The 19,126-nt window shown below is 32.3% G+C and overlaps 2 protein-coding genes and 2 non-coding genes across 4 annotated transcripts in view; 1 reads left to right on the plus strand and 3 right to left on the minus strand.

Annotated features, from left to right (window-relative positions):
- Window positions 1-144: 144 nt before the first annotated feature.
- Window positions 145-11,047, plus strand: LOC149422762 (putative peptidyl-tRNA hydrolase PTRHD1). The gene is made up of 2 exons (XM_089633948.1): window positions 145-535; window positions 4,067-11,047. The coding sequence occupies exons 1-2, from the start codon at window positions 350-352 to the stop codon at window positions 4,250-4,252; spliced, it is 372 nt and encodes a 123-aa protein (XP_089490074.1). The 5' UTR covers window positions 145-349; the 3' UTR covers window positions 4,253-11,047.
- Window positions 11,048-11,348: 301 nt separating this feature from the next.
- LOC149422763 (uncharacterized) overlaps window positions 11,349-19,126 on the minus strand; it is a 138,379-nt gene continuing 130,601 nt past the window's right edge. The window contains exons 25-28 of the mRNA XM_089634002.1: window positions 15,682-15,723; window positions 15,460-15,501; window positions 13,937-14,357; window positions 11,349-11,984 (exon numbers count right to left, since the gene is read on the minus strand). Of these exons, the coding sequence (XP_089490128.1) occupies window positions 14,199-14,357; window positions 15,460-15,501; window positions 15,682-15,723 (243 nt within the window). The 3' untranslated portion in view covers window positions 11,349-11,984; window positions 13,937-14,198. The remainder of the gene's footprint in view (window positions 11,985-13,936; window positions 14,358-15,459; window positions 15,502-15,681; window positions 15,724-19,126) is intronic.
- LOC149422764 (5S ribosomal RNA) lies at window positions 17,208-17,326 on the minus strand. Its single transcript, XR_016302476.1, has one exon. It is a non-coding gene; the product is annotated as a 5S ribosomal RNA (ribosomal RNA).
- On the minus strand, window positions 17,649-17,767 carry LOC149422765 (5S ribosomal RNA). Its single transcript, XR_016302465.1, has one exon. It is a non-coding gene; the product is annotated as a 5S ribosomal RNA (ribosomal RNA).

The following is a 19,126-nucleotide window of genomic DNA, read 5'->3' on the forward strand; positions in this document are numbered from 1 at the left end:
TGATGAATGTCAATCTATACAGAGCCAAAGCAACAGTCAAATAAAGACAACGCTATTCCGACATCATATATCTATGATTCTTCTTCTATGAAATTGTTTTTCTCTATGAATATATTGTATTGACAGCAAAAGTGACAGATCTCAACAGCTAATTGTTTATGTCAACAGCGTAAAAATAAGATTACTGCGGCGGGGACGTTTTCGCCTGCAGCATTTTTTGCAATTCATTCTAAACTCTTTACGAAATATAACAACATCAACAAAAGTAATCGACCACTGCGTGTATTTTTCTCATTTTCATATCGGTAAACGTGATTTTTTGGAACGATTTACGCGATAGTAGCTTAAAATGTCTAAGCTTGTGCAATATGTTATCGTTCGCCACGATATTCTGAAGGAGATGCAGTACCCCATGGGTGCTTTTGTCTCCCATACCTGTCACGCTACAACTGCGTGCTTACAGCTATTCAAAGACGATCCTCAGGTCATCGAATATTTGGCGGATTTGGATAATATGACCAAGATAGTTATCGACGTAAGTATTCGATTTGTTGTTAATATTACAAGAAATCGAGCTCAATTTTTCTGTAAACTGGCGATTCTCTGGGTTAATATTTCTGTACAAACCCCTGCACCAAAGGCATTGAAATAAAAGCAAAGGCTTATTTGAATTGTGAATATGAACCACAAAACAGTACCAACTGTCTGGTGCCAGTGGGACTACAGCATTCTCCATTAGGTTATATCCTGAGGGTGAACGAAGTGGGAGAGAAAGGAGATGGGAAGCAGAAGGTTATGCACAGGTCACTAAACACGGCTAAGTCAAATGTTATCATTTTTTTTTAACTAACCTGACACGAGGCCCAGAGGAAAACAAATTTCCCTCAGGGCCTATGTCATCTTTTGGGATGCTGTGTTGTGGGTCTTTTTTAAGGAGAGGAAGTTCAGGGAACGTAAAAGGTAAGAAGGTTAGGTAAGAATCTAGGGATCAGTGTGTTCAGTAGTGATGGACATATGAATATATCCCAGCCAAGGCGATGAGTCGAGTGACCAGTTGGAGAGGTCAAATGGTCCCACAAAGACCTCACCCGATGAACCAGGGTTTCAAGTAATGTTTTAATTTTAAATTGTGTTAAAACCAGGGCGATACTGATAATGATAGTATTTACCACCTTTCTGCTCTAATTAACGTACATTATTGACTAATATTTATTTTTTCAGTACTATGCTCTTTATGATGGACCTAAGGTAGTGTTACTATTTAATAATAATAGTGTCATTAAAATGATTTTTGCTCCATTGTTTTATTCTTTTGATAAATATTTACCTAACTGCCACACTCTTAATAGGCCAGGATTATATAAATTACACTTCCTTTCAATTTAATTACTGCAAGAAGGAACTCTTTACATCGGGAGAGATGATAAAAGATGCATTAAAATTTTATTTTTATTCAAAGTTCAAAATTTCTCTTATAAAACGATCCATTTTGGATTTTTTAAATTTTGGTTTAATGTTTTTGAATGTGTCGTTTCAATCTAAATTTGCATAAATTACTGAACTAACCCAAACTATGAACCTATTTTGTGCATGTAAATAGTTGTTTCTTGTCGTAATTGTCGAAATGAAGAGTAATTTCCATAAACTGTATCAAAAAGGTTGGCGGTTAGATAAAAATAATAACCCTTTTTATGTCATGTATATTATCGAGGCTTCTGACTCACATAATTTTGTCATTTTTTGCTTCAAGCTCTCCTGTAATATTGTGTCTACCGCCATTTTAGTGATGACTTCTCTTTCTAATTCAAATGTCGTATCTCATTATTGACTTAAGTTCTTCTATCTTAACCCCTCAGGCCTCTAGCATATTCTGACAGAATTTGTGTGTATTTCCGCTTTGCAATAAAATCGAAATAAATGGAATTTTTCCGAATTGTATAATTGTATTGAAATTTTATTATTAAAAATAAACATATCATTTTGAAATATTTAAATATTGAATACAAACATAAAAAATGGCTAACGAAACGAAAACACATATTTCATTACATGTATTATAAACACTGTTACCTCACTTTTTGTTAAAATAATTGGTAAAAAATTCACAAAGTTTCATAAATTTTTCTCATATTTCGGTCCGAAATATGAGAAAAATTTTGGTTTCATATGAGTGAACATTTTAATTCTTCTGAGGTTAACTTTTAGAGTTTTATAAAAAGCTTGGTGTTTTCTCTTTTTAACACTGTTTAGTTGTTTAGAACGAATTATAAGTGGCCCGCGTGAACCATTTTCAAAAAACCCGCCAATCCGCTAATTTGAAAAAGTGTCGCGGGCCCGCGGTAAAACAAACAATGCAGCTTGCGCGCGGTCACCAGTGTTGCCAACGAAGGCGATTTATCGCTATTTAGGCTACTCAGAACGAGAATCAGCGACGAAAAAATCTAACCTGTTGAACTTACTTTTTAAACAAAAATACACCGGTTTTTGATACAATATTTTTTGCGTCCGAAATGGAATCTTGTAGCCACCCCCCCCATGGAATTCGAAAAATTGTTGTGGGGAATCACATATGATGTTTTTGGGTGAATTTTTTCTCAGCGAAGTTCCGCAACAACCCTCCCCCCCCCCATGGATTTCTATTATATTTTGTGGGGAGCACTCATTTTGAATTTTTTTTGTGGGGAATTGTGTTTTATAGAAATTCTCTAACAACCCCCCCCCCCCCCCCCCGAAATAGGAACCGTCAGGTATTCAGTGGCCCGCCAGTGATTCAAAATCGTCAATTTCGCCCAACTGTTAAAAAGGTTGGGCAGCCTTGGTTTAGATCATATTTCTCACCATGACAGTAATTCCTGAATTATTCCTGCCGAGTGCTAGGCTGATGTGATCAGTAAAGTCAATGCTCGGCCTAGTAGCGGGCAAGTGATTCAGACGAGACAGTGGATTGAAGCAAGACTCGGTCGAGTAAATACCCCTTCCATCTGTATATACAACTCGGTCAGTGCGATCAGCCAATTCAGTCAGTAAAAGAAAAAAATTAAAAATTAACAAAATTGTGTGATGTTTGTTGTTGTAAAACTCTCTTAAATTTTTTCTTTAACCTCCATCGCGAAACCCTGTTAACTGTACTGTGGCAGCCCTGCTGCAGACTCGCAGCTTTGTGGCAACCATGCATCTGCGCGGTGAATTACCGACCGACTACTAGAAGTTACGTTATCATCGAATCACTACGACTGGAATCTTCTAGATGTGTGGAGATAACATGCCGCCCTTCGACAGCTTGGACTATTCTGGAATGTTCTGTATGCCACCGCACAGCGAGAGCTCTTATATTAATGTGTGCGCGCCAGCTGGCCAGTCGGCCTAGTCTAATACTCATTTGCTCTCAGCCGCACCGCGCATCATCCTCTAACACCAACATGTTTCTACGGCCTCAATCTACTACGCATCTCTGGCCTTCACCGTGATGGCCTTCCGAGATCGACTCACGTCTACGGCCACTCTCGTTATGAAGCCTCCGCCAGCACGTCATCAAGCATCGCCATGGAGGAATATTGGAAGAACTGCGATCTTCACATTCAGATGACAAAGCAGGTTCAGATCGTAGACAGTACGACGCGACTCCTCTTCTCTCCGAGCATCACTTTGAGTACGAACTCAGTGATTTAATAATTCTCAATTATAACCGGCATTGATTAACAAGATTTGCCATTTAATATTCTTTGTGTACCGTATTTAACTTGTATAAATTACATAACTTGTTTAACAGTGAATAAATCCTTCGCTCTAGCAGCATCCACAGCGGAGTAATACCCACAGCACTTCAAACTAATCTCAATGAACTGACTCGCTTACTGTCTCTTCTACATACTTCTACTCTCCAATAGGTTGCTCGCCCGTGTCACTCGTTTTGTTTGAGCACTCGGCAGGTGTAATTCGGCCATAAGGGAGACACAACAATTCCTATGCGACCTTATGAGCTGTTCCCAAAAGCAAACTAATTAGCCTGAAGGGTTAACAGAAATTTTCTATTTATTTGTTTCCATTCTTTCCAAAATGTTTATAGGTGCCTAACGAAGAAGGTTTAATGAAGGTTGCCAAGATACTGGATGAACATGAGATCAAGCACACCATATGGATGGAGCAACCGGAGAACATGCCCACTTGCATCGCTGTGAAGCCGTACAAAAAGGAGGAACTCAAACCTTACATTGGAAAATACAAGTTGTACTCTTACACCATCATTGACTGAGGTCTTCATCTATGTTGCTTGATATATAGTAGCTTTAATATGTTATTTTTCTAAGGGCCTGTTTTGCAAACAATGAGTTAATTTTTTTTTCTGGGAAGGAAAAAGGTATTAGGGGAGGGTAGGAATCTGGGGATCCATTTGAGCAGGAGTATCGGGCATATGAATCCATCCCTCCCACTGCGGTCCAAGTCCAAGATGTTCCAAGAGAGTCCCGTTGAATAATGTGCTATGCAATTCAATTTTGGGCCGGGTGTCAGACTGTGGTCAACATGCACATAGCAGTAACATATTGTTTTTATCTTTACATTTCTTCAGCGCTGTAGCGATATTCTTTGGTTCAAGACATTCGCCATTGACGTTTCTGTCATCACTCTGCTGTTACAAATTATTTTTATTAAAAAAATATTACGAATTTCATACAAAATATCTATCACTGTGAAACGTAATATTGCAAGCGAATCAGAAAAAATTTCCGCTTTACGGAGTGGATTGATAAAAAAAGCCCCCTCAAACATTGTGTTAACAGATATTTACGGCGTGACAATGATTCGCTGATCAGAAGCAAATATGTAGTTTGTGAAACAGGCCCTAAATGTTTATTTTTATGTTCTGTAAATCTGTGGATCTGATGATCTCAATTTAGTTGTTAAAAATATATTTTTTTAGTCAATGAATGTTGTGAGTTTAAATTTGAAATTGATATTGAAGGCCTAAATGTTGTGGATAGTTACATCAAAATTTTATTGCCTTTTCTGTTTAATTTATTAATTTCAGCTTTGTATATATTTACGAATTACCGAAGTATTATGCGTCAATACAACCATATTAGTATTACTCTTTGTTTTAAGTAATTAGTATGAAGTAACAATTTTATATCTTGAACTTTCTATACAGGGAGTTTCATTGTAAGTTGGCTCATTTAGGTTTAATGGAGCTCAATTACATACATTCATCCTTAGAAATTACAGGGTGTCCGGGGGTAAAGTGCGCTAACTTCCGGAGGTGATTCAAATGATAATAGAAGTAAAAAAGACGAACAACTTTTGTCAAAATTCCAATATTCATTTTCCCATACAAAAATATTTTTACATATTTATTTCACAATACAAACAATTCATCTTTTTTTACCTAAAAACTACCAAAACATTAGAATTTGGAAAAAATAAAAACAATTTTTTTTACTTTTAAAATGTAGAATCATTCCCCGAAGTTAGCGCACTTTACCCCCGGGCTTCCTGTATGAAAAATATTTTGACTCATATTTCTGTAGCTTGCTTGTAAAAGGGCCAATGTCAGTTTTTCGATATATGTGTATTTTTTTGCAATTTCGCCTCAAAATTAGGATATCTTTGATTCTAATTTTAAAAGAACCAATGTCAATTTCTGCATATTTTTCGATTTTCGGGGGGCCAATGTTATTCTAGAAAATCACTTTTCTTAAAATTAAAACTTGCCAAAAAGACTAGAGATTCTGCATAGGCCTTGTGAATTTTAAAAAACTGTTATTTAGAAGCAAGCCACAGATTAAAGAAGTTATCTTCCAAAATTGCGTAAAATAATTTGTTATGGGGTCAATGATGTTATTAATTTATTAATGGTAAGAAATTTTAGTTTTTTTGGGACAGTTAAATCAATATTTTAAAGCTCCATAGCTCATGTTATAAATATTATTGCCACCTGAAAATAGTTCCACTGACCTATAAATTTGACTGAAAAACTGCGCAAATTTAATGATGCCACCATTTGAGAGTTCTCACTACCTCATATAGGATAATAGGATCGTTAAATTGCTCTGACCTGAAAATCTAGAATCTCAGTATAATATATCTGCTACCAGCTACATAATAACAGCAATGCAATTTCCGTAATCGATCCAACCTTTCAAAGAACACTCATTGAATTCAATGCAGTTATTTATATAAAAAATATTTCTTATTTATTAATGTAATATATACCCACACAAACATTGCTTATTATGCCGTAATAATTTTTGTTGGTTTAGTGACAACCTTCATATCTCAAACATTTTTATCAAAACAAAATATTCTAAATAGCGTCTATTATTGTAAGAATACCAACAGATGTTTTGTCTGTAATTTAAATGTTAATTGCCTGCAATTCACATACTGTTTAATTCAACATACTTTTCCTGTTACAGTTCCTTATTGCATTTTGTATTATGTATTTTTATTTACCACGTTCCTAAATAGTTTACTCAGCTCAACTCAACTCGTAAAAGTACATTTGAGAGGTATTTTTTGCATAACTGACTTATTCAACTGAAATGTTTTGTTGGGAAAATGCAAAAAAGAGTTGTTAAATATGTGATTGTAGATCTATGTTTTTGCTAGTAAATAGATTACTTTAATAATATTCTGTTTGAATCATAAAATATAAACAAATATATTTAAAAGTTATAAGATGTTTACAATTTCTGTTTATTTTGCAAGACAATCTTGGAATCCAACAACCAACCAACTAATTGCAGCCAATTGTTGTAACATTGGATGGAATAAGATGTGTTCGCAAAACAGTCATTTTGAAAGTTATTTCCTGTGGGAATATGTAGCTTTTGCGACATTGTATTTCAAAAACATTGCATAGAAATATATTGAATTCGCAGGTCAAATTTGATAAAAATTTTAATTAGTCAGTTTTGCAAAAATACCACTTATATTATGTACATGGTTCATATGCAAATTTGTTACTTTATAGTTGGTAGATAATTGATGTCTGCTTTCCCTTATAGGGTCAACTCATTTTATGAATCCACAAGAAGCAAATCGTTATCGTTGGAAAACACATCCCATCTGTCAAAAACTTAATTGTTAAGGAGGAGATAACAACTGATTATTAACAGTTACAGATTTAATTTTAAAACATCACAAATACGCTTTTACATAACATTTTTGCATCCAAAACCAAAAAACGTATTTTTAATATTTAAAAAAACAATCTGTTTTTAGCTCCGTTTTTGACAAATGCAAAGTATTTTTGCGTTGACGATGAAATGTTTTATTCAGGTTGTTGTGATACTGATAATAACTTGGTGAATATCATAGAAATATAATAAATCAATGGTAAATACACATAATTCTTACAAAAGAATCCAAAACCTTTTTTTAACTTTTGCAGGCATGCCGATAATTTATTTCCTCAGGTAAATTTAATCTAAAATTCGTTTTATCATCAATTACAATATTATTTATTAAGAAAATCTCATTAATTCGACAATTGCATTTTGTCTGTCTATAAATTTGTTTGTGTGTTCCGTGGCTGGTCAATTCGGTCAGAATGAAGTCTACTGTTCACAGAATTACTAGTTAATAATAAAGGTAATTTTTGGATAGGGCCTGACACGCTTATTACGAATATTTTTTAGAAAAAAACTTTATATTCGCCTTAATTACTATAAAAGAACACTTTTTGCATTTCGGGCGGCGGAAAATTATGAATTTAAATTTTCAATTGCGTTAACCAAAATTCACTTCGCGAATCGATGCGGCGGCAATCAGCTGCCATTAGGTACGTCACTGTTATGTTGGTATCCCTGATACATTGATTTGTATCACAAACCATGTTACACAAACCTAGCGTAGCCGGTAAACTAGTTGAAAACTGGGATGTTTTTCTTGCCTTGACGCGAGCAGGCGTTATTAAGGGGCACTTTCCTTTGTATCACAAACCATATTACACAAACCTCGGCATCCCACGAAGATAGCAACGGTCGTATTTAGCTCTTGTTAATGCATCAGTGATACCAACATAACAGTGCGTTCCTAATGGCGTCGCGTTGTCGCCACATCGATTCGCGAAGTGAATTTTGGTTTTATGCAATTGAAAATCAAAATGCATAATTTTCCGCCGCCCGAAATGCAAAAAGTGTTCTTTTATAGTAATTAAGGCGAATATAAAGTTTTTTTCTAAAAATTATTCGTAATAAGCGTGTCAGGCCCTATCCAAAATTTACCATAATAAATAATAATTAATTGAGAAAATTTCTGTAATGCCAATGTTGTTCCCTAGATTTTATTAATGAAAATGTTTATCCCATTTAATTATAACTAAGGACCCGTACTGTATTAAAAAAAAAAACCATTTAAAGTCTGACTCCTATTTGCATTTATTTTTTATCTTTTTCATGATTTTATTTTTATATTTCAAAATGTAAATATATATATAAAAACAATATTTTCTGAAGATATGCATCTCTTCAAGTCACTTGATGTACATATTTTGAAAATATAATGTATTTAATTATCAATGAAAGTGCTAGTCATATCAGTATTTGTCACAAAATATAACAAAATATGTTATTACAAGACGATTGGTTAATATTTAAAGTTAGGTACGTACAGAAAACTGTAGATACAAGAAATCTGAATGAAATTGAATTATGCCACCTATTATGTCCAAACATCATTCACATAAACATTCATACTGCCAATTTATATTAGCTTGCGTCGCAGTATTTTAAAATATTATGTATGCACCTACATATTTGCAACATCTAATGACAAATTTATTCTTTTGTATCTCTATGATAATTTTTTCCTTTGCTGTGTGAAGTCAGCAAGTAAAATTATGTAGATTATTTTTGTTTCAGTTGATGAAGACGAAATTCACTTTTAGATCTAATTTTGTTCAGTATTCAAGGCCTAAATTATCATTCCTGAACAATTTAATATGTAGATATTCAATGGGGTTATGCAATCGCTAACTCTGTTTTTATGTACTAAAATATTTGAATCATTGTAGATTAGTAGAATGTATGATCCTTATTGTGTCAAAATTTATATCTCTAGCTATTATGTATGTACATAGTTGGTCTATGGTATTCTGTTACCATTAATTTTATTATAGAAAATGAATACCTTTTTTTCTGCAAAGAAAATCTTCTTAATTTTTTGCTTCACTTGAATTATTCGGATAGCATAAGTTCAATTTGGAGCAGTTCTCTTTAAAAATAATTAAATTGTTTTATGGATTTCGTCATTACCGGTCAAATGGCAATCTGCTCAGGTATGTGACGCATATTTGGAAGCGATACTTGCGAGCGTTTTGGAGAAACTCAAGCCGTTGGGTTCTATATCTTAGATAGCTTCTGGCACCGAGCGCTTGTCAGAAAGTTACCATTGTATGGTATCCATCCAACAACGCATAGTTGAATTGCAGACTTTCTCAAGGGAAGAATGATTCAGACCGTTGTTGACAGCTCTTCTTCTTCTCAAATCAAATCGATGCAGGGGTGCCACAAGGAACTGTACTGTCACTGGCGCTGTTATTGTTGATCTCGTTGAATGTGCACCAATTCACTGCTATGCTGATGATAGCACCTTTTACGATGGTTATCTTTTCGACGAGCCCCCTTCCATTTTTTATTTTAATAAATAATTGAAGAAAGCAAACACTTTGTGGCTTGACATTACATAAATGAAAATCGTTTTACTTTGTTTTAAACCACTTTATTTGAGTTTTAACCACTTTATGTTGACCGGTTTCGGTTGTACTCAACCTTCTTCAGGACAATGGAAGGATAAACTTTTAAAACGAATTTTTGTTGTTTTTTTAATTTCCATTGTCCTGAAGAAGGTAGAGTGAAACTGAAACTGGTCAACGTATATAAATCAAATAAAGTGGTTTAAAAAAAAGTAAAAAAAACATTTATTAATAAATCACTTCCTAAGGTCCCTTGACATGGACACTCTTGTGAAGTGTAACAAAAAAATAAATTATGTGTTACATGTTTGTAGTTTTCATAGTTATATACCACATACACTTAATATTTATGTAACTATACCACTACAAGTCTGTTTACTGTGCATATCTTTATAAAATAAAAATCAATTCAATTTCATAACATTTATTTTAGAATGAGAAAATTTCATAAAAAATAACATTTTTTATCATAAAGTTTTCGGTCATCCAACACTTTGTTTGCTTCTTGAAGCAACAAAGTCAAAAAAAAAAGAAGCAACATCCAAAATGTTGCTTCTTTTTTTACAATTTACTTAAAATAAAGCAGTAGGCGTGTATCTCATTCATTCTAGTATTATTTTATTGTGGAAAATCAATTTCACTAATCTTTGGAATGAGAACCAATTGTTAGAGATTAAATCGAGATTTAAGGTCTAATCTATGTTTATTTATGTTTCATTATTATTTCTCATTTCAGTGTGATATTTTACCAGACCTTTCAACTATAATTTTATTGCATGATTTTATTTAACCTCTAATAATAAATAATTTTACGTTATGTGATTATTGAGTGATACAGTGTAATATCCAAAAGCAACTTGCAGATTGGTTTGAAAATGTGATTGTTTGTTTGTTTTTATAAACATAATTCAAAATAAAACCGAGGCCGTAGGCCAATTTTTTGTATACTGTATTATTATATTGCCAAAATATAAAATGTGATTGATGTATTTTTGCTAAGAATAAAATTTATGTCAAATAATTGTATTTATTTTAAACACTTTTGTCCGAATTCCTTTTACATTTAGATGGATGAAAAAAAAAATGTACTCATTTTCTTAGATGAGATATATAACAATAGTCATTTGACCACAAAATACTTCAATAATTGTGTTCTCTTTATTATTAAGATTAATTATTCTATCAATTTGTTGTTCGAGATTCATTATAAGTGATGGCTTTATAATGAAATGACACAAAAATTATATATAGAGTAATAAATAGATATTATTTTTACTTATAAGATAGAATAGTTACACACAAAGATCAACTAATTTATGTAATTGCAAATTCCTTCCACGCAAACAAGCATTCACAAGAAAACATTTATTAAAAAAAGTTTATAAACCCCTGTAAAGATAAATTATTAAAGGACTTGTATAGTTTTCCAAATATAAGCTTTATATATAAATAGAAAGTGACTTTCTAATTGTATTTGAATACATCATTAACCCTGAACATCAAGTTACACATCAAATAAAATAAATTTTAAATTAATTTAATTCCCCCACAAGAATTATGCGTGTCAGTAAAAAAAAAATTCGGTTGCAAACAAAGGCACTAAACATAGTATTAAAAATAGATTAATTTTATATAGTTTTACTTAAACTATGGCAAATTTATCTATTTTACAGATATAATATTTACAGATTGTACATCAAATTAATATTAATGACATTTACGACCAGAGTAAATGGAATTATTGGATATTCTTGTTTTTGTAATATTTTATTTAAATAAATAAATTCGCGCTGATCTTAAAATAACTATCAGTTTTTTTTTTAGTTAAGCTTCAATCTTATTAGAACACATGTTACATTTTTATCTAAAATTACATTATTTAAACCGTACGGTGACCAAATATGTGCGTAATTTTTATTAAATGTATGATGTACCTATTCAGTCAAATCATATTTTCATTTACAAGTGGATTTTGTATAGCAAAATTCACGCCACATTAATTTTTGTATTTTCAGCTTGCAGATTTTTTATTATTTTTAGTTAAATATTCTTATATATTATGAGTAGATCGTTCAGCAAGAGCAGCATTGTAAAAACCCCAAATTACATTGTATTTACAAAAGACTTTGTTTTTAAAAGTATTATTTTTTTTCACATTTTACAATAATATTAATATGTATTTATTTGAGTCCACAGTCACTAAACTTAAAATTAAGAATTGAATTGTTTATAGAACTATCTAGTTAACATTGTTTTTTATTCGTTGAAGCTTCATCCAATCCAGGTGTGGTTCCTGAAAATAAAAATAATAAATTAAAATGGAATCATTTTTATAAGCAATAATTGTTCGCCTGAAACAATCATCCACATTGAAAAATCTCCTGATAAAAGATACATGACGCCAACAATTATTGCTTATAAAAATAATTGTTATCCTTTGTGCTATGCATAAAATAAAATCTTGTCTTAAAAAAAAAAACATTAATTCATCAAAAAAATAATAATTAAAATGGAATCAGCGATGAAATAGATTGCAATCTTTAGATCACATCAAGTGGGAATGCTGTCATCGTTCTACTGTAATTTTGACAGAAGTTACTCTGAGGAATTAGCTTCATTGATCCCTTCGGCATCGGTGCGTAATCAGGAATCAGGCAAAATGCGCGTTATTTGTCGACATATGTCACTTGAGAACAGGTCATTTCTATATATCTTTTTTGAAACTTGAGCTCTGCGGTACAATGATTTGCCGGCCTATGTGTTTCCTCTTTCCTAAAACATGGATCCCTTCAGGACCTATGGTCACTCCTTCCTTTCTCCAAAGTAATCCCACGCAGCATCCCCACAGTTGAAATAGGCCCTGAGAGAAACTGTCCTTCAGGACCTCTTGTGTCGAATGTAAAAAAAGGTTTATTCTTCCCCAAGAAAGAGTAACTCAAGTTAGCTATTTCTTAACCTAAGCAGCATTTCGAATACCTCAAATCGGTTCCTTGATATTTCATCAAAATGAAAATTCAACACACCTTTAAAAAGTAATATATATGTACAGAGTCGTTACAAGTGATAAAACAAAAACTAGGTTTAATAGTTACATATGTAACCTATTTAACCTAGTTTTTGTTTCATCACTTTTCATGACTTTACACCACTTTTTGAAGGTATGTTGAATTGTCATTTTGATGATATACCCGGTCACCCCTCCAATCGAATTATTAGTGAGCAAAATTTTCAAGAGGGCCAGATTTACATTTCATTTTCACCCAAGTTTATAGCAAAAGCCTATTGGTTTACTTGCATCTGCTTATTTTATTTTAATTTCCATCGGTAAACCTGGGTCTGGATTCACCGAGTCATGTTGGGTAACTTTGAGTTAACATGCAGTTCGATTTGAAGTAGCTGAAGTTTGTTTATTTTCATAAAAAATATCCTATACCAAAAAAATTGTATTAAAAATGATTTGAATAAGAATATTGGAGAAGAATTTACGTAATTTTCCTTTCTGTAAATCGACAACTTCAATGTAAGCAAAAACCTTTCGCCAAAATCGACAGTGTCCAACTCCTATCTTGGATTCTATACGAAATTAGGATAGTAGGTAATAATATTGCATAAAAAAGACCCTTGCTGTGAATTGAACCTTTCATTAATCAACAGCATATGTATAAACTAATTATTTACATAAAATAACCTTAAATTCAGGGGGGGAGGGTTCTAGACTTTTTGTGAGCTAGAGTGGTAAGATTGAAAAAAAACAGTAATAACCACCGGAGAGATGGAATATTTACAATTATTTACCTTGAGTGCTGGTTTTGGATTTGGCCGCACTCATTAAAAAAAATATACCTCCTAATATTAATATTAAAACATATAAACTGATTACTATGGTTTTAGGCCAATGAATCCACCTGTATTCCATCGTTTATTCCAAATTGTTAGGTTTATAATTGAGTTATTTGCGGGAATTTCGATATAAATTAGAAAAATTCTGCTACCCAAATTTAGGCAGCCATTGTTCAAAGTCTAAAACGTTGAGACCTAAATATGGGTAGCCATCGTTCAACTGGCTATTGATGATGTTATAGCTGAGAATTTTTTTGTTTTTAAATTCCAGCTTAGGTAGGCGTGCCATACGTTTTCAATTTTACCATTACAGCTCACTGAAAAGTCACGGACCGCCACTGCTTTCATTACTTATTCAATGACATATAAACTAATTATTTAAATAACATATAAATTAATACTTACACATCTGAAAATGTACTACAAACACCATTTTATACACCCGTATTTAAATAATCCAGTAACTTTAGACAGAAATTAATGTTCAGTTCATATATTTTAGTTCACAGTGGTCTTATTGAATTTAAAATTGTTATAATACCATTATCATCACTAGTTCACAGAACACCACCGCGATTAAAAGAAAAAAGCTTAAAGTAAACACCACTCCGGAATTACTGTTAGTATTAAGTCTGTTATAGACTGTGTCATTGGAGAAAGCTATATGTTATTTGTCTGTATGGTGGACATTGGTGGCGCCATTATCCGGGTATTCTTCGTATTCATCATTCCCGTCTTGGTTCTCATCATAATCTTCTCCAGGTTCTTCTCTCTCTTCAGGTCCCGGATCGATGCCCTCGTGTGGAGGTGAGGGGGGGTTTATTTCCTGTTAAAGGTTAGTAATGGGTTAGTTGGTTAATACAGTACTGCACCGCCACCACTGTAAGATCTCAAATAAAGTAATAATTAAATGCACTTGCAGATCCAGCATGCCCAGTAATCCCAAAAAATAGTCAATAGCTTTTATTGCAATACCCATTATTAAGCTATCTCATTCATATTCGCTTTGTCTCTTTCATACCTTTTGACACGCATAATTACATTTTCTCAACTTTTATTTTTAAGTTCTCTTTTTCCTACTGTATCAGGCTTTATAATAGTGCTGGATTAGTGAACTATTAAGTATAAAATTGACAATTTTCTTCTTATAACATGAAATCGGAGACAGATAAAAATTTAAAAGTTGTAAAAATTGATCCATGAGAGCAGAATATTTTTTATTAAAACGGGTTTTATAAACTATTTTGATAAAATGTGTTTGCCATAAGTTAAGAAATAGAATAATATTCTGTAATTTACTTCTTGGCATTTATAACAGAATCACTTTAACAGGTTCATTGCCAACTTCGCCATTTAGCGGGGTTCGAATGTCTCGAGAAACCCTTCACCGCCAATTGGCGTGTGCGTTAATACAACTTTCAATGCTCAGTTTAAATTCGGCAACTGTCTCGACGTGTTGTTTTCAAGCTGGTCTAGTGCTTGAAAGAATCAAACCTCTCGATCTGGCACCCTGGAGAGTGGCTAGTTTGGGGAGACCCTTTGACCTCTCCAACTGGTCACTCGACAAATAGTCTTGCGCCGCAATGAGAGGGATATATTGACATGTCCGACACTCCTGGACACACTGATCCCTAGATTCCTACCCAACCGTCATACCTTTTTAACTTCCCAAAACTTCATCTCCTTCCTTTCCTTAAAAAAGACCCTCCACACAGCATCCCAAAAGATGACATAGGCCTTGAGGGAAATTATTTTCCTAAGAGCCTCCTGTGTGAGGTAAATATAAAAAAAAAATTCTTATCTGCTTTTGACTTTCAAAAAATTTCAACAAAAAATAAGCATTTAATGGTCTCTTGGTTTTCATATTGCTATGCAATGATTGTGACATTTTTCCTGAAATAAACATTTTTATTCCGAGAGATACTTACGTTAGATAATGTATTATTATCCAAACTAGAATTATTTAGCAGCTATCCAAAATAAAATAAAAATTTGATTAGTGCATAAGATTTTCATAAACCAACACCAATTTATTATTATTCATTTTTAGGAAATAAGTAGCGTTAGATAATTTAATGTTAAAGTTGAGTTATTTTAACAAAATTGTAAAAACTATTTCATGTTAGTGGCCAAATTATTCCAATACTTACATCTGATCTAGTCAAGTTATCCCAACTTTCATTGAAAAGCTGCTGTTTCAAGAAAAGTAAGAATATTATAATGTTTTATTTGAAAATAAGTGCTGTTAGTAGAAAAACAAACATGTACTTATACTTTATACTAGTCCTAGCGAGAGCTATGCATACTTCATCGACGATCGTCCTCTTCCTTCTCACACATGAGTCGTATAGTTCCTATCTACGATAAGTCCACTTTCGTGAAATGTTGACAAATTAATATTTTTTAATTACAAGGTTTTTTAAATAAAAACTAGATTATTATTTATTAGGTGGGCTTTGTTGTCAAACTACGGATGTAAATAATAAGATAAAACCATTAATTTCATAATAGTTTAGGAGTAATTACGTAAATAATGATGGACTTATCGGCATTTGAAAGTAACTGTCAAATTAATCGTATATAGGAACTCACCAGCCTGTACTTATCGGTGTTTGTTTCTCAACACCGTTGAAATGTGAATGACAAGTATAGGGCCAGCAAAAAAAATTATTTAAATGAAAAGAAAATATTTAATGTTTTATTTTTTTTTAATAAAAGTTAGTTAAGAAAAGTGCATAGAAGAAAAATTAAATAAAATACAAAAATGTACTTAAGAAATTTTTTTTTTCGAAATTATTTTTTTTTTCATAATTTTTTTACAAAAAAATACGATGGATTAGAATGTGTTTCCAAAAAAAAACCTAAAAATATTTTTTTTATTGTTTTCCTAAAAAAATAAACAAAATATTTTTGTACTCTAAACAAAAGTAAATAATCATTGCAATATTTAAGAATTAAACAAAACCAATTTATTGAATGAAACATAATATTATTATAAAAAGTAAATGCAGATATTTTATGATTACAATTTTTCTGTATTTATCACAAAATATTCAAAAACTATTGTGCTAATCAACTAAATTATAGAACAAAACACAAAAATAGTATATAAAAGGAAATGCAGATATTTTGTGATTACAATTTTTCTGTATTTATCACAATAAATTCAAAAGCTATTGTGCGAATAAACTAAATTATAGAACAATATATATTATTAAAATGATGAAAGAAATGTAGCAATTTTATGGTGATAATTTTTTTTTTGATAATTATTTTTTGAAGTGAAACTTCTTTACGCGCGTCATGCAATTTCGAGGAGTAAAACCAACTCATGACCGAAACGAAAATGCGGGACCGATTAAAGTTCATTTGATGTAGTAAAAGTTTTGAAGTAAAATATAAATGCTTCTTAGCTCATCTCGACAACTGGCGTTGGTGGTGTAATGGTCAGCATAGTTGCTTTCGAAGCAGTTGATCCGAGTTCGATTCTCGGCCATGGAATATTATTTTTTTGTTTTTAAGGAATTTTTTTTTTTTAATGGTTGACCATAATATCAATCCACTAAGTAATATTTTAGGCCTGTAGCATAATTGAAAAGTTAAAGAATGATATAAAATTTTTTATGATGTTAACGATAAAAAAATGAAAAAAAACATAAAATTAAAATAAAAAATGGGCCAACGGCACGCGGTGTTCCCAAGCGGTCACCCATCCAAGTACTGACCGCGCCCAATGTTGCTTAACTTCGGTGATCGGACGAGAACCGGTGTGTTCAAAATGGTATGGTCGTTGGCAAAAGTTAAACAATATTAATTTCTATTCTACCTGCCAATAAATATATGAAAATTAGTATAAAAAAGCCCTAATAATATTGAAAAAATTAGCAAGGTGTGTGCGAGGTTGATAAAAATAATCATTACATACGCGCTTGAAAAAGATCGTAATTACATTAATAAGTTTGTAGGAATTTTTTTTTTCAATGGTTGACCATAATATCAATCCACTAAGTAATATTTTAGGCCTGTAGCATACTTGAAAAGTTAAAGAATTTTATGATATTATTAATTATAGTAATGATAAAAAAATAAAAAAAACATGAAATTAAAATAAAAAATAGGCCAACGGCACGCGGTGTTCCCAAGCGGTCACCCATCCAAGTACTGACCGCGCCCAATGTTGCTTAACTTCGGTGATCGGACGAGAACCGGTGTGTTCAACATGGTATGGTCGTTGGCAAACGCTAAACAATATTAATTTCTACTCTACCTGCCAATAAATATATGAAAATTAGTATAAAAAAGCCCTAATAATACTGAAAACATTAGCAAGGTGTAAATATTATATACCTAGTTTAACTCACTCTCCTAACTCATCTTCGCTGTCTACAGGCAGAGCGCACGACTGTGGTCGTGAAGAACCGAGGTTCGATCCCCGCTTTAACTAATTTTTTTTTTCTTTTTTTATAACTTTTAATTTTTTTTATCACATGCTACTTATAAATATGTCAATAGACAGAAAAAAAGAGAGAATGAAATGAAAAGAGAGAGAGAGAAGAATACTAGAAGTTTCACTTCTGTCTTGCGTAGGCTTGACACACCCATTTTTTTTTTATATTCATCTCGATAAATTCAAAAACAGATATTTTATACAAAAATCGAGGATTTTCAATTATTAATTCTTAATAAAAACTCGTGGTTTTAAACAAAAACAAGTGTATTATTTTAATTAAAAAAACTTTTGTTAATTGGCCCATAATATTATGTACCTTACTTATTACAAGAAATAAATAAATAAAATAAAAACTTTTGGTAATAGTATTGTGCACCTTACTTATTATTAGAAATAATAATAAGAAAACTGTAATAAAAATTAAACTTGAAAACAATAAATACAAACTTTAAAATTATTAAAAACAACTGAGCGAAGTTTTGAGATCACCCAGTAATGGCCGACTCTCAATGAATGATTCCACTGAAAATAGGAGATTTTTAAGGACCTATTACGGCTATCCACGTGTTTTTTGCAAGATTCCTTGATGATAACTCGCTTTCTAGATGTATTACCCGCCACTTGAACAACATTTGTGGTTACATCGGACATTATTTAGCTGTAAAAACGTATAAAAAGGCAGACACTTTTACAAAACAACTTCTTCAGCGGCCATGTTGGAATTTGAGAAATGCTTCCCCCCCATTGGCTGCCTGGACAAAATCTTTCTCGCTCATTGGCTGCCTGCACGAGCGGTGGACTTATCGGCTTTTGGAACATACTGCTCCGTGGATTTATCGTTGTTTGGAACTCATTGCGATTTTTAAATCTACTTTTCGTAGGTTTTTACGGCCGTTTTGAACTCATCGATATTTGATTAGTGTGCTAAAGAGCCGCTAGAGTAAAACTGCATCATTAGTTCATTTTTGGAGAAAAGTGGACTTATCGTAGATAGGAACTATACGACTCACATCTTGTATGAAAATGAAAATACAAAAATGATGACATCACGTATGACCTCTCGCTGGGATTAGTACTATTATCTACAAACCACAACCAGTAAATCCACACTTAAAAAATATTTTAAACGGAAACGAAACATCATC

The sequence above is a fragment of the Hesperophylax consimilis genome, chromosome 7 (assembly GCF_061612785.1).
Source record: "Hesperophylax consimilis isolate HC1 chromosome 7, BYU_Hcon_1.0, whole genome shotgun sequence".
Lineage (NCBI taxonomy): Eukaryota > Metazoa > Arthropoda > Insecta > Trichoptera > Limnephilidae > Hesperophylax > Hesperophylax consimilis.